Source organism: Anomaloglossus baeobatrachus, chromosome 2 (genome assembly GCF_048569485.1).
Source record: "Anomaloglossus baeobatrachus isolate aAnoBae1 chromosome 2, aAnoBae1.hap1, whole genome shotgun sequence".
NCBI lineage: Eukaryota > Metazoa > Chordata > Amphibia > Anura > Aromobatidae > Anomaloglossus > Anomaloglossus baeobatrachus.
The window spans coordinates 391732851-391758135 of NC_134354.1; the positions used below are offsets into that span (position 1 = coordinate 391732851).

The 25285-nt window shown below is 44.5% G+C and overlaps 1 protein-coding gene across 2 annotated transcripts in view; it reads left to right on the top strand.

Annotated features, from left to right (window-relative positions):
• Window positions 1-20347, top strand: part of MTF1 (metal regulatory transcription factor 1) — an 81150-nt gene extending 60803 nt beyond the window's left edge. The window contains exons 9-10 of one of the 2 annotated variants that reach the window (XM_075336064.1): window positions 12894-12957; window positions 18834-20347. In XM_075336064.1, coding sequence (XP_075192179.1) covers window positions 12894-12957; window positions 18834-19216 — 447 coding nt within the window. In that variant the 3' untranslated portion in view covers window positions 19217-20347. The remainder of the gene's footprint in view (window positions 1-12893; window positions 12958-18833) is intronic. The other variant, XM_075336065.1, reaches the window with a different exon arrangement.
• Window positions 20348-25285: the final 4938 nt, after the last annotated feature.

Sequence of the window (25285 nt, forward strand, 5' to 3'; positions counted from 1 at the left end):
TCGCCAAACTAATTTTTTTGTATGGGGGGGGTCTAGTTTCCAAAATGGGATCACATGTGGGGGAGCTCCATTGTTTAGGCACCTCAGGGGGTCTCCAAATGCAACATGGCGTCTGCTAATAATTCCAATCAATTTTACTGTGAAATGGCGCTCCTTCTCTTCTGAGCCCCGCCGTACGCCCACACAATTGATTTCCACCACATATGAGGTACCTGTGTACTCAGGAGAAATTGCACAATACATTTTATGGTGCATTTTTTCCTGATACCCTTGTGATAAAAAACCTACCTGTTTGAAAAAACAATTTTGTGGTAAAAAAAAAGAATAAAATATTTTCACGGCTGAACATTACAAACGTTTGTGAAGCTTCCAGGGGTTCAAAGTGCTCACTAAACAGCTAGATAAATTCAATGAGGGGTCTAGTTTCCAAAATGGGGTCAATTGTGGGGGAGCTCCATTGTTTAGGCACTTCAGGGGGGTCTCCAAACGCAACATGGCGTCCGCTAATAATTAAAACCAATTTTGCTGTGAAATGGCGCTCCTTGCCTTCCGAGTCCTGCCACGTGCCCAAACATTTGATTTCCACCACATATGAGGTATCTGCGTACTCAGGAGAAAATGCACCATACATTTTATGGTGCATTTTTTCCTGATACCCTTGTGATAAAAAAAGCTACCTGGTTGAAGCAACAGTTTTGTGGTAAAAAAACATTTTTTTCTTTTCACGGCTCAACGTTATAAATTTCTGTGAAGCCCCCAGGGGTTCAAAGTGCACATCAAACATCTAGAAAAATTATTTGAGGGCTCTAGTTTCCAAAATGGGGTCACTTATGGGGGAGCACCATTGTTTAGGTACCTCAGGGAGTCTTCAAACCCGACATGGCGTCCGCTAATGAGTGCAGCTAATTTTGCACTCAAAAATTCAAATGGCGCTCCTTGCCTTCCGAGTCCTGCCGTGTGCCGAAATATTTGATTTCCACCACATATGAGGTATCTGTGTACTCAGGAGAAAATGCACGATACATTTTATGATGCATTTTTCCTGATACCCTTGTGAAAATACTAATTTTTATGGCTAAAGTAACATTTTTTGTGTTTAAAAAAGTAAAATTTTCATTTTATTTTCAACATTGCTTTGGTTGCTGTGAAGCTCCTAAAGGGTTATTAAACTTCCTGGATGTGGTTTTGAGCAGAGTGAGGGGTGCAGATTTTAGAGTGGGGTCACTTTGGGGTATTTTCTGTCGCCTAGGTTTCTTAAATCACTCCAAATGTGATGTGGTGCCTAAAAAATTTTTTTTTGTAAATTTTGTTGGAAAAATGAGAAATTGCTGATGAACTTTGAACCCTTCTAACTTCCTAACAGAAATTGTTTTTTTTTTTCAAAAATTGCGCTGGGGTAAAGCAGACAAGTGGGAAATGTTATTTAGTAACTATTTTGTGTGACATATCTCTCAGATTTATGGGCATAAAATTTCAAATTTTGAAAATTGCGAAATTTTCAAAAGTTTCTCCAAATTTCCGAAATTTTCGCAAATAAACGCAAAACATATCGGCCTAAATTTACCACTGACATGAAGTACAATATGTCACGAAAAAACAATGTCAGAATCGCCAGGATCCGTTGAAGTGTTCAAGAGTTATAACCTGTCAAAGTGACACTGGTCAAAATTGCAAAAAATGGCCGGGTCTTTAAGGTGAAAGCAGGCTGGGGGCTGAAGGGGTTAATCAAGTAGTGCCAGCATGTGTCTGTCTGTAGGCCAGTCAGCTCAGTTTGTGTGCACACACCCCCGGCCGTTCAGTTCACCTGGTGGGTCCCTCTCGATAGCCAGGCAATGGAGCCAGCATCCACCCGCCCCTCTAACCAACCAGAGCATGCATGCTGTGGGCCACACCCCTTCTTGCCATTACCACAGCTTTCATGTAGCGGGCTCCACCCTTCATGATACTGGTCATGTCCGTCCTGCTTCGGCCCCCACCCCTTCCTGTTCCTGTGATATGGGCAGCGACATGTTGCCTTGGTAATCACTCAGGATGGTTCTTCTTCCATTACTCCTCCGCTTGATTCACACACCTACTGCGGTCGGCCTTCGTGCCCTCTTTCATAATCCTTTCGTAGTCTCACCATGTTCTCAGATTTTAGCGACCCTGGACCGAGTAGGATGTTTGTTGTTTGGGAACTTGACAATTGTAGTACCAGCTGCTGCCCTTCCCTTCTATCACCATTTAGCCTTTTTAGCAGTCGCTATGCCTTCTCTGTCTCAGAGACGACTGCGCACCCTCCAGTAGCCAGTGTGCCTTGGTTACCTAGTGTGCTTGCATTTCATACAAGGTCAAGTTGCCCTCAAACCAAGCAAGTTCGGTTTTCCCTCAAACCAACCTTAGATTGCTGCTGGTACCTCGTGGTCTGGGTATGAGGAAGTGCCTTTCCACCTGCTGGGGTTGTAGCTTTTCTGTGTATCTTTCACCATGGTGGCAGTTGTGGAATTATTGTCTAGGGCTTCTCTCACCCTTAGTATTGTTACCTCTGCCCGGTGTCACATTGACTAGTTTTTGTATCTGCACAGCAGGTGGCGGAGTCTGTCCATACAGGCTTGGATTGTGTTTTCCAAGCTACTGTGGTTAACCTTCGGTAAGCACAGGTTTTTTAGAAGTTCAGTTTTTGGTGATCTACATTTCGCGCAGAACCAGCACCTCTGTTGTCACTTGCGCACACCACTCCTAAGTAGACTTGCCTTGTCTCAGCATGGGCCAAGTTTACCAGAGGTTGATTACCCTAGTTTGCAGCAGTGCCCACAGGGACATGCTAACATTCTAATGGGGGCGACTGGCCAGGGAACTAACGCCCAGGTGACTAGTCCCCTTGCTCATTAGCATACCGTAAAAGATCTTTAGAAATACTTTTTCTAAAGATCCCTTTATCTATGCTAGTGTACACAGGGATGGTTAGGCAGGGATTAGCAATATACACCCAGAACTACTTGTGGTTCTGAGTGCACATTGCACCTGACAGGTTCCCTTTAGTTGCAGTTTTCCAGTCTTTAGCAGTGTGTTCAGTAGAAGCACATCTGTACCATTGCATACCACAAACTTCTTTAGAAGCTTCTTGAGTTTTTGGAGTGGTTTGTTTCTGAAGCCGATGCAATTATTTAGGGGATATGACTGCTTATTAATAGGGCATGGCCGATTAGGGTTTTCAACCTTTTCACCTTTGTTGTTCTTGTCTGAAGCTGACATAGGTGTGGGAAGAATATCAGCCTTTTTCACTGACACTAGACCTCTGCGGTTTCTATTTTTCGGGGATTCATATTTAGGAAGAGAGAATCTAGTGCCACTGGGCTCTCCATAGGAAAAGTTTGGGTCAGTCTTATACTCTGCAATATTTTTGATAACTTACAGAAGTAGGACTTGATGTTCTCTTTTGTGTCATGAGCCAATTGTGGTCCACTTTTCATGAACACTATACGGCAGCTTGGAAGCTATTGGGTTTACCCCAGAAGTAGTGTCCAGGTAGGTGTGTGTCTGCCTTGGCCAGATGGAGCTCTAACAGTAGGTCACTTATCCTTTAGAATTTTTCAGTTCTTAATCGATATTTCAGCCCATCTCTATTTACAAAAAAAATGCTTGGGACAAAAACGCTCAAAAAAAAACAAGACCGTGCAAAAAAGCATGCGTTTTTACTAGTGATGAGCGAGTATGCTTGTTACTACTCGGTACTCGCACGAGTATCACTGTACTCGGGCTACTCGGCGGGTACCGAGTAATTTTGCAATACTCGTGCTTTACTCGTGGTCTTCATTTCTGCATGTTGGCGCTCTTTTGAGAGCCAGCCCTCATGCAGGGATTGGCTGGCAGACCACTGCAATGCCACAGCCCTGTTAGTTGTGGAATTGCAGTGATTGGCCGGCCTGCACAGCGTGACCGAGCCTTTATACCGGCCGGCGCGCTGTGCTCTGTACACAGCCATCTCATATTCCCTGCTTTCCACGCCCACAGGCGCCTATGATTGGTTGCAGTGAGACACGCCCCCACGCTGAGTGACAGGTGTCACACTGCACCCAATCACAGCAGCCGGTGGGCGGGTCTATACTGTGCAGTAAAATAAATAAATAAATAATTAAAAAAAACGGCGTGCGGTCCCCCCCAATTTTAATACCAGCCAGATAAAGCCATACAGCTGAAGGCTGGTATTCTCAGGATGGGGAGCTCCACGTTATGGGGAGCCCCCCACCCTAACAATATCAGTCAGCAGCTGCCCAGAATTGCCGCATACATTATATGCGACAGTTCTGGGGCTGTACCCGGCTCTTCCCGATTTACCCTAGTGCGTTGGCAAATCGGGGTAATAAGGAGTTAATGGCAGCCCATAGCTGCCACTAAATCCTAGATTAATCATGTCAGGCGTCTCCCCGAGATTCCTTCCATGATTAATCTGTAAATTACAGTTAAAAAACACACACACCCGAAAAATCCTTTATTAGAAATAAAAAACACTAACAAAGTCCCTCATTACCAATTTATTAACCCCGACAAACCCTCCATGTCCGGCGTACTCCACGGACTCCAGCGTCGCGTCCAGCTCTGCTGCATGGAAGTGACAGGAGCTGCAGAAGACACCGCCGCTCCGGTCACCTCCACGCAGCTAATGAAGGGAATAGCGCGATCAGCTGCTGTCAGTCAGGTAACTCCCGGCCACCGCTGGATCCAGCGGTGGCCGCGATTAACCTCAGTGACAGCAGCTGATCGCTATACTCACCTCAGGTGGTGCATGGAGCTGACTGGAGCGGCGGTGAGTAGCGCGATCAGCTGAGCTGTCACTGAGGTTACCCGCGGCCACCGCTGCATCCACCGCTGGATCCAGGTAACCTCAGTGACAGCTCAGCTGATCGCTATACTCATCTCATTAGCTGCGTGGAGGTGACCGGAGCGGCGGTGTATTCTGCAGCTCCTGTCACTTCCATGCAGCAGAGCTGGACGCGACGCTGGAGGACTGTGGAGTACGCCGGACATGGAGGGTTTGTCGGGGTTAATAAATTGGTAATGAGGGACTTTGTTAGTGTTTTTTATTTCTAATAAAGGATTTTTCGGGTGTGTGTGTTTTTTAACTGTAATTTACAGATTAATCATGGAAGGTATCTCATAGACGCCTGACATGATTAATCTAGGATTTAGTGGCAGCTACGGGCTGCCATTAACTCCTTATTACCCCGATTTGCCAAAGCACCAGGGTAAATCGGGAAGAGCCGGGTACAGCCCCAGAACTGTCGCATCTAATGTATGCGGCAATTCTGGGCGGCTGCTGACTGATATTGTTAGGGTGGGGGGCTCCCCATAACGTGGAGCTCCCCATCCTGAGAATACCAGCCTTCAGCCGTATGGCTTTATCTGGCTGGTATTAAAATTGGGGGGACCGCACGCCGTTTTTTTTAATTATTTAATTATTTATTTCACTGCACAGTATACACACACCGGCTGCTGTGATTGGGTGCAGTGAGACAGCTGTCACTCAGTGTGGGAGCGTGTCTCACTGCAACCAATCATAGGCGCCGAAAAGCAGGACAGCAGAGAATACGAGATTGATTAATGAGCGGCCGGCTTTTTCAAAAGAGGAAAAGCCACCGGAGTTTGAACAGCTGTGCAGCGCCGCGGCAGTGATCGGGGAACGGTAAGTAAGAGAGAGGGGGGGGAACTGACCGACAGACTGTGAGAGGGGGACAGACAAGACAGAGAGAGACCGACAGACAGACAGAGAGACCGACCGACGGACTGAGGGAGATAGAATGAAAAAAAAAAAATGACCGACATCGCTAGTAAAAAGCACAAAACGTGCGTTTTGGACATCGGAGTGCCACACAAGGTTTTCATGTAAAATCTTTCATGTAATAATCTCAAAAAGTAACATACACCAGCTCTATCTCACTATTGGGTATGTGCCCTTAACATTTCCGCCATGAAAATTCATTTTGGTGTCATTTTGGAAGGTTTTCTGGTGAGTCCGTAAAAATGGCGTAAAACTTGGACAAAATTGTTCACAGCTGTGACTTTTGAGTGATAAATGCTTCAAGGGGTCTTCCCCATGCTGATGCCATGTCATTTGAGCACTCTTCTGAGACTTTTGTGACATTTTTAGGGTTTCTACATGCTGCCGGGGGGTCATTTCACAAAAATACTCGGGTCTCCCATAGGATAACATTGGGCTCGGTGCTCGGGCCGAGTACACGAGTATCTTGGGAGGCTCGGCCCGAGCTTCGAGCACCCGAGCTTTTTAGTACTCGCTCATCACTAGTTTTTACCCATAACCGAACACTTATTTTTTAGTAAAGTCCATTTTCAGTACAAACACCGAACGTTTCAGGTTCGTTCATGTCTAGTAGAGACTGTGTCAGATAACTTGACCCAACTGCAGAGGCGTTTCTGAAGATTCCAGAAGAAGCTGTTTATATTTCAGATGACTTCTTGTAGCGTGCTTGAGACAGTTTCCGCTCCAGTCTCTTACTACTCACACGTAGAGACTAGAGATGAGCAGACCTCTGGAAGTTTAGTTTGATGGGTTCACTATTTTTGTAGTTGTGCACAGTTACAGTAGGTAGCAAAAAAAAAATTCTGAACCAGAGCTGCAAGTCATGAGCCTCATCACATGGCTGACAAACAGAATGAGAAGAAAAGCAGAGGTTACTGACATCAGAGCAGCTACAGAGAGAGAGGGAGGACAACCTTCTAAAAAGCAAACCTTATTGTATAGGTTATAGCTTATTATGATAATACAATACTGTATGATTCCCAGATCATGACAATATAACCTTTCGATGGCTTTTTAATCTTTTAGGCCTTGTGCGCACTAGACGGAATTTCCCGCGGATTACCCGCGGATTTCGTGCATGTTTCGCTGCAGAAAATGTTCATAACATCTCTGCAGTGATTCACCAGCAAATCCAATGGGGGAAAAAAATGCTGTGCGCACTATGCGGATTTTGACTGCTGCATGTTTTGCTGCGGGATTCCCGCAGCAAAAACAATTGCATGTCACTTCTTTTCCGCAGATGGCTGCGGGATTTCACTCCGTTGACTGAAATGTAATCGTTAAATCCCGCAGGGAATAACGCAGGTAGCAAATTCTGTGCAGTTCATTGCGTTTTCCTGCGGTATTTCGCGTTTTCGGGACATAATGTTCATCACTGCCCTGCGTTTTGCAGGGAAGTGATGTCATTATGACAGGAAGAGGAAGCAGAGCAGAGAGTAAACACAGATCACACTCCCACACAGACATATAGAATACACGTGGGCTCCGCTGTATTTTTATTGTCCAGCCAATGTATACACACAGCGGCGACCCGGTATTCTCAGGCTGGGAGGGCGAGGGCCAGGGTTAATGCCTTCCCCCCTCCCGCAGCCGAGAATATCAGCCCGCAGCTGCCCTGGGACTGTCGCATCCATTATGCGACAGTCCCGGAGTGTCCCCGGCTCTTCCAGATTGCCGTGATGCGGTGGCAATCCAGGTAATAACGAGTTAATGGTAGCGGATCGCTGCCACTAAGTCCAGGCTTTAATCATGGCAGCGTCTATGAGACAGCTTACATGATTAACCCGTAAGTAAATTGAATAAACAAACACACACCGAAAAATCCTTTATTTTAACTTAAACACAAAAAAGCCTCCTCTTTCACCCCTTTATTAACTCCTCCCAACACACAGCTCCAGCGTAATCCACGCAGGTCTCTCGACGTTTGCATCCAGCCACGTCTGACACACTGTACTGAATGCAGTCCCGTAACGAGACAGCAGAGGTAACCACAGGTCATTTCTCACGGTCGGTAATGTGAACACACTACCGCTTGTGAGAACTGCAGTGTGTCCTCACAGGGACACTATCTATTGATTGATCTGTCCTCTATCTATTGATTATCTATCTATCCATCTATCTATATATCTATCTATTATCTATCTATTTATCTTTCTATCAATGTATCTATCTATCTATCCCTCTATCTATCCTTCTATCTATCTATTTATTTATCGATCTATATCAGAAGGAAATTAACTTTTTTTTTTTTTCAATGTGCGTTATTGCATTGAATGCATTAAAACACATGTACCAACCTGCGGAAAAACCGCACCAAAACGCATGCGGATTTCGTTGTGGTTTTATTTGCGTTTTTTTCCGCGGGTGCGGAAATCTTTCAGAGCCTGCGGAATTTTCTTAAGAAAATTCCATTTTCTAGTGCCCACAGGGCCTTATTGTTTTTGGAACAACGGTTATGAAAAAAACAGTATTCTCTTTGCGGCTTAATGATCTGTATCTTTAAATATCAGAGCTTTATAGGAGTACTATGGCATTTATCTACCCAGTGGCCCACGGCTGATATGACAGCCCATCAGCATTGATGCCATTTCAGTGTCCGGGAAGGAATGAATAATTGGGCAATGTCTACTTAGGTGCTGCAGTTACTAATGACAGTGGTATCTCAGGGGGTGATGTGCTGGTATTGGGTTTATCTTTCATTCCAGCGGTTGTAGGCAGTGTAGCTTACTAATTCTTGGAATATTCTCTATAAGGGTTATTCTCATTACCATAGATCGTTAAAAGTGCTTGTAAAAGTGTGCATTTGTATTTACTTGTTATTAAAAATCCTCTCTGTTCTCAAGAACAGAGCAAAATGAAGTTTTAATGTGTACTGCTAATCACCTAGGTTTCCAGCCATCACAGCAGTCTTATCAGAGGAGGCCAGCCTCCTAGGTAAAGTGTGCAATGCTTCCACGTTCTTCAATAGCGCTTGTAAGCATTGACCTGGTTGCAATATCTGTGACCGGCAGAGTGGGGAGCAGCCAGGATCAGTTTCGGTGCAATCACCGCTGCCCGGCACCGGTGTTAAGTATAGGGTAGCAGTCCGACAACGGTCTTCTATGCCTAGGGCGCTGCCATAAATGAGGCGAGTAACTGTCGTTACACACAGTAAATCCAAGATGGCAGCGCCCAGTGCTTCAGTAAAATTAGAATTTAAATAAAAACTAAATAAACAGTGAATTTAATTTTGTATTAAAAATACTTGATTTCATAATCACTATTATTAATACAAAAATAAAAAAACGCGAGACCCTACCTTTAATCTAAAATACAAGTGTAGAAACCTGTGAAATAAGATGCTTTTTAGGAGCTCTTTAATACTCCGGTATTTGCCAGTTACATAGGTTGAAAAAAGCCCCTGGTCCATCTAGTTCAACCTTCCTCCACCAATTCTACATTTGGTCACTAAGTCATTTATAACCAATAATGTTGTGTAGTGAGGAGATCATCCAGCCCTTTTTTAAAAGCTGTTATAGTATCTGCCATTACTACCTCTTGTGGTAGTGTATTCCACATTCTGACCGCTCTAACTGTAAAGAACCCTTTCCTATTTAGGTGTCGGAATCGCTTTTCTTCCACTCGCAGTGAGTGCCCCCTGGTCCTTAGTATTGTCTTTGGAAGAAATAAGTCATGTGCCAGTCCTTTATATTGACCACACATGTATTTATACATATAAATGAGATCTCCTCTGAGACGTCTTTTTTCTAAGCTAAACATATCTAACTTTTTCAACCTGTCATCATATGGGAGGCCTTCCATTCCTTGTAATAGTCTAGTTGCCCGCCTTTGAACTGACTCTACCTTCTTAATATCCTTTTTAAATGTGGAGACCAAAACTGGATCCCATATTCCAGATGTGGCCTTACAAGTGATTTATAGAGGGGTAACAATACGTGGGGATCACGGGATCTAATCTCTCTTTTTCTACACCCTAAAATCTTGTTTGCTTTTGCAGCTGCTGCTTGACATTGAGTGCTGCTGCTCAGCTTATTTGTAATGAGAACACCCAAGTCCTTCTCCTGTTCTGTAGTCCCGAGTTTACTTCCATTTAATGTATACGCAGTTATAGGATTACTCGGTCCAAGGTGTATTACTTTACATTTATCAACATTAAACCTCATTTGCCAAGTATCTGCCCATTCTGACATCTTATCCAGATCGTTTTGTAATATTGTACTATCAAGGTCAGTTTTTAATATCCTACATAGTTTGGTGTCATCAGCAAAGACTGACCCTTTAGGCTATGTGCGCACTAGAAATGTGAAGTTTCTCAAGAAAATTTCTTGAGAAACTTCTGCCAGTGAAAGATTTCCGGACCTGCGGAAAAAATCCGCACCAAATCCGCATGCGTTTTTGCCGCGGATTTGCCGCGGATTTACCGCGGATTTACCGCAGGTTTGTCCCTGCAATAAATAATAAAGATAATCGATAGACAGATAATGGATAGAGGGAAAGATGGATAGATGAATAGATAGATAGATAGAGGGATAGATAGATGAATAGATAGATAGATAGAGGGATAGATAGATAGATGAATAGATAGATAGATAGATAGAGGGATAGATAGATAGATGAATAGATAGATAGATAGATGGATAGATAGATAGATGAATAGATAGATAGAGGGATAGATAGATAGATAGATAGAGGGATAGATAGATAGATAGATAGATGAGAAAAACCTATATAATGTTCCACCTCCCTGCATTTTCTAAGCTTGCACCCTTTAGTGACTTTCATGTGGCACTTAGGCTACTTTCACACCTCCGGTTTTTGCTATGCGGCACAATCCGGCACTTTGCATGAAAATCGCAACCGATTTTTTTTGCTGCCGGTTGCGATTTTCCTGCATAGACTTTAATTAGTGCTGCATTGTGCCGCATGGGCTTGCGTTCCGTCCGTTTTTTGCCGCATGCGGCAGATGTAGCCGATGCGGCGGCCGGATGGAACGTTGCCTGGCACGTTTTTTCGTGCGGCAAAAAAAACCGCATCGCGCCGCATTCGGCAGATGCGGCGCATTTTTCAATGCATGCCTATGGCGGCCGGATGCGGCGCGATGCGGCAATAACCGCATCCGGCCGCCGCATGCGGTTTTTGCCACGTGCATGCTCAGTAGCATGCCGCAAGCGGCAAAAACCGGACTGGCCGCACAGGAAAAACTTATGCAAAGGATGCGGTGTTTTCACCGCATCCGTTGCATAGCTTGCACAGCCGGATTGAGCCGCAGAGCTCAAGCCGGATGTGTGAAAGTAGCCTTAAGGGTGCTTAGCCTTGTATTTAGCCATAAAATAAATAAATAATTAAAAAAAACGACGTGAGGTCCCCCCATTTTTTGTAGCCAGCTAGGGTAAAGCAGACTGCTGCAGCCTGCAGACCACCGCTGGCAGCTTCACCTTGGCTGATAATCCAAAACAGTGGGCACCCCACGCTGTTATTTTAAATTATATAAATAATTTAAAACAAAAAACGTGGGGTCCCCCCCATATTGGATCACCAGCCAAGGTAAAGCGGACAGCTGGGGTCTGATATTCTCAGACTAGGGAGGTCCACTGTTATCGGACACTCCCCAGCCTAAAAATAGCAGGCCGCAGCCGCCCCAGAAGTGGCGCATCCATTAGACGTGCCAATCCTGGCGCTTTGCCCCAGCTCATCCCGCGCCCTGGTGCGTTGGCAAACGGGGTAATATATGGGGTTGATGCCAGATGTGTAATGTCACCTGGCATCAAGCCCTGGGGTTGGTGAGGTCAGGCGTCTATCAGATACCCGACATCACCAACCCAGTCAGTAATAATTAAAAAATAGACAACAAAAAAAGTTTTATTTGAAAAAACACTCCCCAAAACATTCCCTCTTTAACCAATTTATTGAAAAGAGCACAATCAATTCCACGTCCGGCGTAATCCAATAAGGTGGGAGGGGGGCACGACGATCCATACCATAGTCGCTGTCCCTGTCAATGAAAAACAGAATGTTCCCCATTGGCTGGGAGAGCAATGCAGTGACCTGAGCTAACATCAATAGGTCAGCTCAGGTCACTGCAGGGGATGACAAGCGCTGCCATCAGGAGCATAGATGAGATCATTACCTTCTGTGATCATCTCCTGTACTGCTGACGTCAGCGCTGTCACTGACTTATCGCGAGAGCCCGTGACGTCACCGCCAGTGACAGTCTCGGGCCGCTCGCGAGACGGGCATAGACAGCAGTGACAGCGATGACGTCAGGAGGCAGGAGATCGTCACAGCAGGTAATGATCTCACCTCCTGACAGCAGCGATCGTCATCCCCGCGGCTCCCAGCACTGCAGGATGTCAGTGTCTGCCTGCGCTGCCGCGTGACAGGCTGCTGACACTGCGGGCAAACACTGACACCCTGCAGTGCAGGCAGCCGCGAGGCCGGAGCAGGACACAGACTGCACGGGCACCTGGAGGTCGCACGGAAGTGCTTCTGTGCGGCGTCCAGGGAGTGTGACGTGTGTTTACTCTGCTCCTCTTCCTGGCATAATGACATCGCTTCCTGCAAAACCGCAGGCAGCGATGGGCATTACCGCAGGTAAATCGCGGCTATTCCGGTGGTATACCGCACATCATTGCTACCTGCGGAATACCCCCGGAATACCGCAGGTACCTGCGGAAATTAATGGACATGCACATTTTCTCAAGAAAGTTTCTCGAGAAAATTTTCTTAAGAAATTTTCTTGAGAAAAATCCGCACAGTGCGCACAACTATTTTTTTTTCTCATTGAATTTCATGGGAAATGTCTGTACAAAGATTGCAGACATTTCTCAAGAAATTTCCGGGGCAAATCCGCGGGTAAATCCGCGGGAAAAACGGTCTAGTGCGCACATAGCCTTACTATCAATCCCATCCACAAAGTCATTAATAAAGAGATTAAAAAGAATTGGTCCTAGCACAGATCCCTGTGGCACCCCACTGCTGACTATAGTCAATATAGTTCCCTTTTCTTGTATGTGAATTTCTATTCCAACATTGAGAGAAACTTTTGTTGTATTGGACCTAATTTTCCTGACATAATGAACTTTCTTTCTGTAAACAGCAGCAAGCTCCAAAGGTTGAGAAGGTATTCTTCACCACTACAGTCCCGTTTACTGGCACTGGAGGTATGTCTGGAAACCTTTCTGTGTACATCTGTACGTTGCTATGAATATAGAAAATCTGTATTTTATATTTACACAAACTATAGTGGAAAAATCTGAACACTTTTAGAACCATGTAATTATGTTTGCACAGAAGCTATCAAGGAGTGATTTTTGTGTATTTTGACACCTACCGCCTGCAATACATACAGTGGGAAAAATAAGTATTTGATTCACTGCTGATTTTGCAAGTTTTCCTACCTACAAAGAATGGAGAAGTCTGTAATTTTTATCATAGGTACACTTCAACTGTGACAGACAGAATCCAAAAAAAGTCCAGAAAATCACATCTTATAACTTTTAAATAATTAAATTGTATTTTATTGCATAAAATACCGTATTTTTCGCTTTATAAGACGCACTGGATTATAAGACGCACCCCAAATTTAGAGAGAAAAAAAAAAGTAAAAAAATAAAAATGGGGTCCGTCTTATACTCCGGTGTTGTCTTACCGGAGGGGATCAGGAGTGGTAGGGAAGCGAGGTCACAGGAGGCAGAGGTTGTGCTGGCAGCCGCGGCGTGTCAGTGGCGGCGGCGTCCAAGGCGGCTGTGTCCGTGGCGGCAGGCGCGGCGGGTCAGTAGTGGCAGCAGCAGCGCCGGGTCGGTGCGCTGAGTGTCCCAGTGTCCTCAGTCCCAGATCAAATGATGGCGCCTGGAGCGGCGCATGCACAGATGAAGCTTTCATCCAAGGGCTCCATCTGCGCACGCGTAGACTCCCGGAGCGGCACATACGCAGATGGAGCTCTCATCCAAGAGCTCCATCTGCACACGTGCCCGCTCCGGGCGCCATCATTTGAAACTGGGACCGTGGACAGACTGGGAAACCTACTGCACAGCCGCCTGCATGCACAGAGTGGCAGCCTGCCAGGCCGCCCGCCCACCCGCACAGAGAGGCAGCCAGCACCGACAGGCACCCGGCTGCCGCCCGCACGCAGGCACCCGGCTGCCGCCCGCACGCAGGCACCCGGCTGCCGCCCGCACGCAGGCACCCGGCTGCCGCCCGCACGCAGGCTCCCAGCCGCCCGCACGCAGCCACAGGCACCCGGTCACCCGATCGCCGCACAGATGGGCCCCCCAGGCAAAGCTATATTTGGATTTTAAGACTCATCCCTCATTTTCTTCCCAAATTTTTGGGAGGAAAAGTGCGTCTTATAATTTTGAAAAATACGGTAAGTATTTTTGATCACCTACTAACCAGCAAGAATTCTTGCTCTCACAGACCTGTTATGTTCTTTAAGAATCCCTCCTACGCTACACTGATTACATGCATTTATTGCTTCTGTTTGAATCTGTTACCTGTATAAAAGACACCTGTCCACACACTCAATCACACTCCAACTTCTCCACCATGGTCAAGACCAAAGAATGGGCTGAGGACACCAGCGACAAAATTGTAGAACTACACAAGCTGAGATGAGCTACAGGACAATAGGTAGGAGGCAACAGCTGTTGGCGCAATTATTAGAAAATGGAAAAAACACAAAATGACTGTCAATCTTACTCGGTCTGGGGCTCACCTTGTGGGGTAAGGATGATACTGAGAAAGGTCAGGAGTCAGACCAAACCTAAATGAGAGGACTTGGTCAATGACCTGAAGAGAGCTGGGACCACAGTCACAAAGATTACAGTTAGTAACGCACTACGCCGTCATGGATTAAAATGATGCAGGGCACGCAAGGTCCCGCTGCTCCCACCAACACATGTCCAGGGCCATTTGAAGTTCACCAATGACCATCTGGATGATCCAGAGGAGATGTGGTCAGATGAGTCCAAAATAGAACTTTTTGGTATTAATTCCACTCACCGTGTTTGGAGGAAGGAGGAGAATGAGGACAACCTCAAGAGCACTGTTTCAAATGTGAAGCATCAGGGTGGAAACATCATACTTTGAGGGTGCTTTTCTGCAAAGGGGACAGGACGACTGCACTGTATTGAAGGAAAGATGGATGTGACTCACGGGTTCATGATGTGTGTCTTTTGGCTGTCTGCCAATTTGGTGAATGAGCACCAGGTTTAGCAAACTGCTTTGAAGAGTAGGACTTCAGTTGGTGACTTTTGTAAGTAGCCCCATATACAAGAGCAGATCTGGATGCACATATAAGAAATTATAATAAATGATACTGCCAGATAAAGGGGTGATTAAAGCTCGATGTGATGGTGTGGTCAGAGTGCTTGATGCGAAAATCACCAGTACTGCTAACCTGAGAACCCCTGGATGCAAGTATACTTCCTTGATGTTACTTCTGTGGGAAACTGGCTGTCGTTCTATCGATAAGGTGGGCTTTTGGTGTCACTGCAGTGGGGGAGGCAGAAGCTAGATGTCACTACTCTGAGGGAGGAGATGGCTCTGGATGTGGCTTGTCACCCTCTCAGACCTAAATGTGGCTCTCCAAGTAACAAAGATTGGGGACCACTGCTTTACCATATGTGCACACAAACTCTTTTTCAGGTGAATTCTGCCTGGAAACTGCTTTTAAAAAAGCACCACAACAAGTTTACAAAAAAATGAATACAATGCACAGCAATAGCAAGACATTGCTGTGCTCATGTTCCGTCACTTATTTCTTTTACCTGCTTCATGGTTCGGAAACCTTGAAGCAGTTGAAAGAAATTACATGCTTATTCTTCATTACATTCTATATACAGTGGGTACGGAAAGTATTCAGTCCCCTTTAAATTTTTCACTTTTTGTTTCATTGCAGCCATTTGGTAAATTCAAAAAGTTAATCTAACTTTCTCATCCCATCTTACCAGAAGAAAAACAGAAATGTAGAAATTTTTGTAAATGTATTAAACAAGAAAAACTGAAATATCACAAGGTCAATAAGTATTCAGACCCTTGTGGTCAGACACTAATATTTAAGTCACATGTTGTCCATTTCCTTGTGATCCTCCTTGAGATGGTTCTACTCCTTCATTGAAGTCCAGCTGTATTTAATTAAACTGATAGGACTTGATTTGGAAAAGCGCACACCTGTCTATATAAGACTTCACAGCTCACAGTGCATGTCAGACCAAATGAGAATCATGAGGTCAAAGGAACTGCCCAAGGAGCTCAGAGACAGAATTGTGGCAAGGCACAGATCTGGCCAAGGTTACAAAAGAATTTCTGCAGTACTCAATGTTCCTAAGAGCACAGTGGCCTCTATAATCCTTATATGAAAGAAGTTTGGGACCAGAACTCTTCCTAGACCTGGCCGTCCAGACAAACTGAGTAATCGTAGGAGAAGAGCCTTTGTGAGAGAGGTAAAGAAGAACCCCAAGATCACTGTGGCTGAGCTCCAGAGATGCAGTAGGGAGATGGGATAAAGTTCCACAAAGTCAACTATCACTGCAGCCTTCCACCAGTCGGGCCTTTATGGCAGACTGTCCCTCCTCTGTGCAAGATATGAAAGCCAGCATAGATATTTGCAAAAAACACATGAAGGACTCCCAGACTATGAGAAATAAAATTCTCTGGTCTGATAAGATGAAGATAGAACTTTATAATAATAATGATGATAATTCTAAGCGGTATTTGTGGAGAAAACCAGGCACTGCTCATCACCTGCCTAATACAATCCCAACAGTGAAACGTGATGGCAGCATCATGCTATAGGGGTGTTTTTCAGCTGCAGGGACAGGGCGACTGGTTGCAATTGAAGGAAAGATGAATGCGGCCAAGTACAGAGAAATCCTGGAAGAAAAACCTCTTCCAGAGTGCTTTGGACCTCGGCATGGCCGAAGGTTCACCTTCCATCAAGACAATAACCCTAAGCACACAGCTAAAATAACAAAGAAGTGGCTTCAGAACAACTGTGACCATTCTTGACTGGTCCAGCCAGAGCCCTGACCTAAACCCAATTGAGCATTTCTAGAGAGACCTGAAAATGACTGTCAACCAACATTCACCATCCAACCTGACAGAACAGGAGAGGATCTGCAAGGAAGAATGGCAGAGGATCCCCAAATCCAGGTGTACTAGCTCAAAAGGTTGCTTCTACTCAATACTGAGCAAAGGGTCTGAATACTTATGACCATGTGATATTTTAGTTTTTCTTGTTTAATAAATTTGCAAAAATGTCTGGTTTTTTTTTCCTGTCAATATGGGGTGCAGAGTGTACATTAATCAGAAAAAAAAAATAACTTTTTTGAATTTCCCAAATGGCTGCAGTGAAACAAAGAGTAAAAAATTTAAAGGGGCCTGAATACTTTTCGTACGTACTGTACGGTATAGGTATAGAACAAAGACGTTGGTGGCAAAGCCACCGCCACAAAGCTGGCGAAGAAGCTTCAGGAAAATGTAAGCTGGTGTTTTCATGAAACGTTTTTGTCTTGGTCAAAACAGGGGTTTCGTTGGCATCTTAAGACGCTGTGTGCACACCCCCTTAAAGGAAACTTCTCACCAGGTTTTCTCTATAAACATTTAATCCACCACTTTCAATCCATCTTAAACGGCACTCCACCAACCTGTTCTTAAGAGCCCAGCTGAACTGCATATATAAGAAAATACCTTTTGTAATACTTCTGCACTGTATTCTAATCGACACTGTTCAGTCCAGTGGGTGTAGTAGGTTTCACCTTGGTGCCTTCGCAGTCATCCTGCATTGATTGGTGTGGCTGACATCTCCTACATTATCCACAAAGTCTGCTCAACTCTAGTGCCTACACGGTATAGAACAGGAGCTGCGCAGGTGCAACAGGCTGGATTATGTAGGGCAGGTCAGTAACATCAATGTCTGCTCAACTCTAGTGCCTACACTGTATAGAACAGGAGCTGCACAGGTGCAACAGGCTGGATTATGTAGGGCAGGTCAGTAACATCAAAGTCTGCTCAACTCTAGTGCCTACACGGTAAACAACAGGAGCTGCGCAGGTGCAACAGGCTGGATTATGTAGGGCAGATCAGTAACATCAAAGTCTGCTCAACTCTAGTGCCTACACGGTAAAGAACAGGAGCTGCGCAGGTGCAACAGGCTGGATTATGTAGGGCAGGTCAGTAACATCAAAGTCTGCTCAACTCTAGTGCCTACACTGTATAGAACAGGAGCTGCGCAGGTGCAACAGGCTGGATTATGTAGGGCAGATCAGTCACATCAAAGTCTGCTCAACTCTAGTGCCTACACTGTATAGAACAGGAGCTGCGCAGGTGCAACAGGCTGGATTATGTAGGGCAGGTCAGTAACATCAAAGTCTGCTCAACTCTAGTGCCTACACGGTAAACAACAGGAGCTGCGCAGGTGCAACAGGCTGGATTATGTAGGGCAGGTCAGTAACATCAAAGTCTGCTCAACTCTAGTGCCTACACGGTAAAGAACAGGAGCTGCGCAGGTGCAACAGGCTGGATTATGTAGGGCAGGTCAGTAACATCAAAGTCTGCTCAACTCTAGTGCCTACACGGTAAACAACAGGAGCTGCGCAGGTGCAACAGGCTGGATTATCTAGGGCAGGTCAGTAACATCAAAGTCTGCTCAACTCTAGTGCCTACACGGTAAAGAACAGGAGCTGCGCAGGTGCAACAGGCTGGATTATGTAGGGCAGATCAGTCACATCAAAGTCTGCTCAACTCTAGTGCCTACACGGTAAAGAACAGGAGTTGCGCAGGTGCAACAGATGTGATTGACTAGTCTATTGCACCTGCACAGCTTCTGTTCTTTACCGTGAGTTGAGCAGACTTTGATGGTCATAGCTGTGCTGAGACAGAAGGGTCAAGCGTATGTTAGAGCTTCTCAATGCTAGCAGCTGTGCACTGTATTATAGAGGCCATTTTTATCAGTTCCAATGTTTTGGTGATTTCTTACATTACGCCCACCATCCCCCCCATATCCAGTGTAGATTCTAACTTTGGCTTTCTTTTCCAGTTAATACCGTACAGCAGATTGGTCTGAGCCTTCCTGTTATCATCATAAAACAAGAGGAGTCCTGTCAGTGTCACTGTTCCTGCAGAGACGGTGTTAAAGAGACACCTGTAAAGCGCAAAAGATGTTCCACATCAGAATCTAACTCTGACCCCAAACCAGCAGCGGCGCCATCCCCCCCTGTGACTATACCCCTTCCACCGTCACCCTGTGAAGGAAGCAGTGGACATTTATTGAACTCTACAGACTCGCAGCCATGGACACCTTCTTCTATAGACATTTCAGACTTCCTGTCGCTCCAGAGTCCGGAGAATCCCTCCTCTCTGGTCCCTGTGGAAGCCTTACTGCAAGGGGATGACATCAGCCTTAGCAGTTTTTCTAAATAGACTGGAAATCAGCCAATGGACTGTTATTTTCTATATTTTTGTAGTCTTCTTACTTCCAACTCTCAGCTTCTGTCTCTGGCTACGTAAGGCAACTGACAGCTCTCCATTCACTGCATTTACATTTTTGGTAGATAAGCAGAGTTCTTTTATTGTATAGAGCCCATGATGGAAGGAAAAGTAGCAGCTTTACCTTGTGGCGCTGATGAGCATTGTCAGCCGGGTCCACAGTAACCCTTTGCTTTATTGCACTATACGTCACTTTTTGTAATTTCAGGGGAAATTATATATATATATATATTTCAAGACATAGGTAAGTCACTGGAGTTCATGTTTTATGAGATGTTGTTACTAGACATTTTACAAGGGCCAGATATATAAAAGAGACCATGTTTTAATAATGGCTTTATTTGCATCACTTCAATAGGAAACTTACCTGGGTTCTTGATGCATTTGTACCCCACATCGGCAATCTCATTTTTTGCCATTTTATATTAGAACTATCCAACTATAGGAAATTTATAGTATGATTCTGCAAAATACATGGCAGCGAGCCCTAGGGTTGACAACATCATAGGATTCCATTCAATTAAATGCTTCCACTCCTTTATGAAGCTGACATACTCGTGTCTACTGTAGGACGCTTACCCCACCTCCTAGGATTAGCCTGTGATAACTAGTGGAAGACATAGGAGATGGCCTCCGTGGCCGCCCTCGCAGTGACTCCTCTGCCATATCCTTTACCTAGTGCTTACTGATCAGTTATCGCTCTATTGAGAACATTTGGTAAATGCATCAGCGCTAGATTAGTGCAAAGATCTCACGCTTTCACTGCGAGAGCGACCACAGAGGGCTCCTGTGCATGGCGGGATCCTACCACCCTGAAGCTTGGGGTCTCACTTCTCACAAAGTCCGGGAAACTAAAGGACACTTGCCAGCATATTTTAATAGATATTAATTACTAAAATCATCAAATCTGAAGCTGCTCATTAGATTTATATTCTTTAACAAGAAAAATCATTAACTTAACAATGTTAGATTTTTTTTTTTGTATTTTGTTTTTTCTATGTAAAACTATGACCCTATGGCGCAGTGGCTCCCAGGAGAATAAAACTTACTTGGGTGTGCCATTAATATTGCTGTAAGGAATTATTCAGGGATTTGTTTCGTTGTTACATTGTGCCTTTCATTGCCAGTAAAATGTGAAAGTGGAAAGATCTTTCTTGCTATAGTAAATATGCCCTATACTAAATGTATTTCTGCTGCTCCGCCGGTTGTCTCTGCCTCCGTGGTAATGCTATCCAGCACAAGGGTTTGGCAGATTTCTTGCTGTAATTCAGCTGACTGTTCTGTGTTTTCCACCACTTACTGACATTTTTTAATAATTTTGGTGCATATTGTTCAATGTTTTGATTTACACCGGCATTCATACTGAAGAAAATGTTCCATTAGTGTTCTTGTAGCTACGGTAGGGTCTCCCATACCTAATGGAAAAGCTAATACGCATTATATACAATAGGTAGCTGCTCAGTGGATCTTTTGTTTGGTAAAGCAGGGAAAAGAGATCAAGCTCCGAAGACATAAGTCTTTTTTATTGATACATATTAAAAATTCCGAATAACATCTATATTGGCTTATAGCAATGAAAAACACTGACGCATTTCTGGTGTGTTAAGCACCCTTAGCCATGGTAGCAAATTCATGAAGAGGTGTATGATTCTGGAGTATTTCATGAGTGGCGTGTGCCTCTATGCACTCAGAGACTATAGTCTCTATTTCTGGAGCACAGAACGTCACAGCTTGCTTGTCTTGAATAAGACTTTCTGTATCGTACCGCTCCCTCCACCCATTTTGGAAACATTAGGAGAAACTTGTATTAAAACGTTGCAAAATTTAACAACTTTTCAATGAAAAATAAGAATAAAACCCTTTTCTAAATGCCCTAAACTGCATTATAACCTGCCTATTCTACAAGATCTGTTCCTAAAGGGAACCTGTCACCAGATTTGGGGCCTATAAGTTGCAGCCACCACCGGGCTCTTATATACATCATTCTAACATGCTGTATATAAAAGCCCAGGCCGCTGTGTAGAACGTAAAACTGACTTTATAATACTTACCTAAATGGTCGGTACTGTGCAGATGGGTGTCTCCGTTCTCCAGGTGCGGCGCTTCCTCTTTTGGCCATCTTTGTCCTTTTTCTTCTGAAGCCTGGGTGCAAGACGCGTCCTATGTCATCCACACAGGCCGCAATTGAGGATCCTGCACATGCGCACTACAATACTTTGATCTGTCCTGCTCAGGGCAGATCAAAGTGTGCCTGCACAGGACCTCAATGCCGGCACGTGTGGATGACATAGGACGCATCATGCACCCCGGCTTCAGAAGAAGGAGGTCAAAGATGGCCGAAAGAGGAGGCGCCGCACCCGGAGAACGGAGACACCCATCTCACTTATCTGCACCGTACCGACCGTTTAGGTAAGTATTATAAAGGGTTTTTTTGTTCTATACAGCGGCCTGGGCTCTTATATACAGCATGTTAGACTGCTGTATATAAGATCCCACTGGTGGTGGCCACAGATTAGTCATAAAATCTGGTGACAGCTTCACTTTAAAGGGAACCAACCAGCAGGATTTTCACATATAAAGCCGTGCCATACTGGCATTAGCATGGTGCATAAAATCATACCTTCACTTTTCAGATTGGATCTTGTAGAAAAAAGCATTCAAAAAGGTCCAGAAATTGGTGCGTTCTTTGATTGACATATGCAGCTGGCCCGGGCCTTTGTGGGTCGGGTCCTCTGTAGATAGTACCCCTCCGGAGTCCCTTTTCTTTATTCAAATTTCATGCTGCACTTCAATAAAATGCCATCAGCATCAGCGCATGTGTATACCGCGATCTCTGGCACCATTTTATTGAAGACTGAGTGGCATTGGTGCATGCGCAGATTGAATTTTGTTTTTTTTTTCTTTTAAATCTATGCAGTGCTAATATCGCTCAGTCTTCTCCACTTTGTCTTCAATAAAATCTGATGGCTTTTTATTGAACAAATAATCACCCTAGCAATGCGCACGTGCTGCCAATTGCAATAATGGTGGTGAAGCGCGAAAATTAAAAAAGAAAAGGATGATGCAGGAGAAGGACTTTACACAGAGGACCTGACCCACAAAGACTCACTCAAAAATGCAACAATTTCTGGACCCTTAGGACCTGTGCCCACGCTGCGTATTTTGATGCGTATTTTGATGCAGATTTTTAGAAATCTACAGCAAAACCTGCATGTCCATTGTGAAGCCAGCAAAGTCTATGAGAATTCAGAAGTGCTGTGCCCACGTTAAGTATTTTACCATGGCGTATTTGGTGCAGATTTCTTTTTTTCTGCACCAAATCCGCAAGGAAAAAATAAGCAACGTGGAAACAGCACTTCTGAACTCTCATAGATTTTGCTGGTTTTACAATGGACATGCAGATTTAGCTGCACATTTCTGAAAATATGCGTCAAAACTACACAGCGTGGGCACTGGGCCTTATGAACGTTTTTTTCCTGCAATCAAAGATTTAATCTGAAAAGTGAAGGTCTGATTTTATTCCCCATCCTAGCGCCAGTATGGCACCGCCTTTCTTTATATGGGAAAATCCTGCTGGTTGGTTTCCTTTTAAAGGTTTATTTACCAAAGAAAAAAAGTAATCTATTCACGGGGTAAGGGATTAATTACAATGTGCTGGGGGATCCACCTCTGCAGCCCTGTCCTAAAAAAAATATCAAGAATAATCAACAGCCAATCCATAATGTTACATGACAGGCAAATAATAAATACCATAAATAGTCAAAACTAAAAGGATGGACCAGGGCAAATCGCTACAACCATAGGACATTGAAAAAGAAAGAATGCGATCAGAGCCCGAATTATGAAGGTGCAAAACGTTAGTAGTCAGGTGAAATGGTGGCGTGTGGCACAAAAAACAAGATTGGGGCGCACATTCCAGGGGGAACCCAAAGCAAGATTGGATCATATAATTTTAGCTCATTGGGTAACAGTTTGGACAAATTGTATTTACATACAAAATAATTTTACAACCATGTAAATAACATAAGATTGGTGCACAATGTGAGATACCAATAGTACACTGTTCACAACAGAGGGCCACACACAATTGAAATAGTTGCTAGGCTGGCAAAAAATTAGGCTAGCAAAAATGATGCCGAACAACAACATACTGCCACAGTGGGCAGGGAACATGTAAATCAACGATAGGATCAAATATATGATGGCCCGCACTGTTGCACAGTGTACTTTACCCCATAGGAGACATCAGTCAAGCTATATGAAAAATGCCACATAGGAGATGAACGCCAGAGAATTTAAGAGTAATAACTATCTAAACCTATGTAGTAGACAATTGCTCACATGGGCGACTGGGTCAGGGTAACCACGTGGAATAGCGTCCACCCCTATGTGGAATTTTTTTGACTACACTACCACCTCTGATAAGCAGCTCACTATCAGTAGACAATGTATACAGAGACCTGTGGTGTGGGTGGAGTTAGCTTTCTGAGCTCTGCTACATAGAACTCTGTGGCACAACTGCTGCCCCCAGTAATCTAAGTCAGTGTTCTCCAGTCCTAAAGGCCCACCTACAGTGCACAGTGCATGTTTTCAGGATTTCCTTATTGCACAGGTGTTGGAATCCTCACCTATGCCGGTGATTAAATTATCGCCTGTGCAATACTAAGGAAATCCTGAAAACATGTATTGTTGGTGGTCATTTATGAGTGGAGTTGGGGAACCCTGATCTAAGTGATACATGATTGGAATCTGGGTCTCTTTTCCTATGCTCTCAGATTAGGTAGCAAAAATCTGCTGACAGATTCCCTTTAATCTTAAACTTATATTAACATGCTTACAGCTGACTAAAACATTCTACATGAAGAATACTATTAGACCTTAATGGGTTGTTCTCCAGTTTAAAAGTTATCCCCTATCCATGAAATAACGGATAAGGTTCCAATCACTGGAGATCTGGCCACCATGGCCCCCACCAATCTCAAGAACTGGGGCTCAATGGAGTGAAAAGCGAAAAAAGTACATTATAATCATGTGTGTATTTACCCCTTGTCCTTACAACAGGGCCTTATAGATTGAGATATTGCTGATTTATAGCTGCCATTTCTGAAGTAAGCAAGCTAATGTGAGAATGACGCTATTAACACTGTGCTGTATATACAGTGACACGGCTGCAATTCTGTTAAAGGGAACAGTCATGTCAAAAATTGCTATGAATCTGTAGATTTGGGGTTAATTCATGGATTAATAGTGTTCTAAAACTGTTAACGCTACACTGAAAGCCAAGTTACTGGGAGGAAATGAATTTTATTCCTCCAGGCAGCCTCCAGGATTCAGTCATAGAGGTGCAGCTGGAGCAACTTTAGTCACCACTCAGTACATAGTGAGCGCTGGCTGTAACTGTACTCAGCATTGACTGACAGCCGGCTCAGCAGTGCATCAGTACAAAGTCAGCTGTCAGTCAGTGCCCGGGCGTGGTTACAGCCGCCGTTCACTATGTACTGAGTGGTGACTGAAGCTGCTCCAGCCGCACTTCTATAACTGAAAGCCAGAGGCTCTGGAGAGATATTGTCCATTTCCTCCCAATAGCTGGGCGGTTTTACAATGCCATTTACCTGCAGATTAACTCCACATCTGCAGGTTATGTTTTTTTTTCATGAATTCTCCCTTTAAATGTAATCCTTTTTTTCTGGGGGGAAGGAGGGGATAGTTTACTTTCAACCTCGCAGTTGTGTAGAAATTCAATAAGGCATCAGTGCCATGTAGTGAATGGGGTCCTACTGTATTTTCGTATACCTCATATATTATACAGATGCTCAAATTCAACAGGAAAAGTAACATAAGGCTCCCTACTTACATAGGTATTGCCCCCAAAAGTGTAACACCACACCGTATGGAGGCACAAAGTGCCTATTACTTGCATGTGGACACTGAACAAAAATAGCAATGCTGCACTTTTGTTTTTGCTGCCATTTTTCATGAGCTGAATGGAGTTCTAAGATTTTT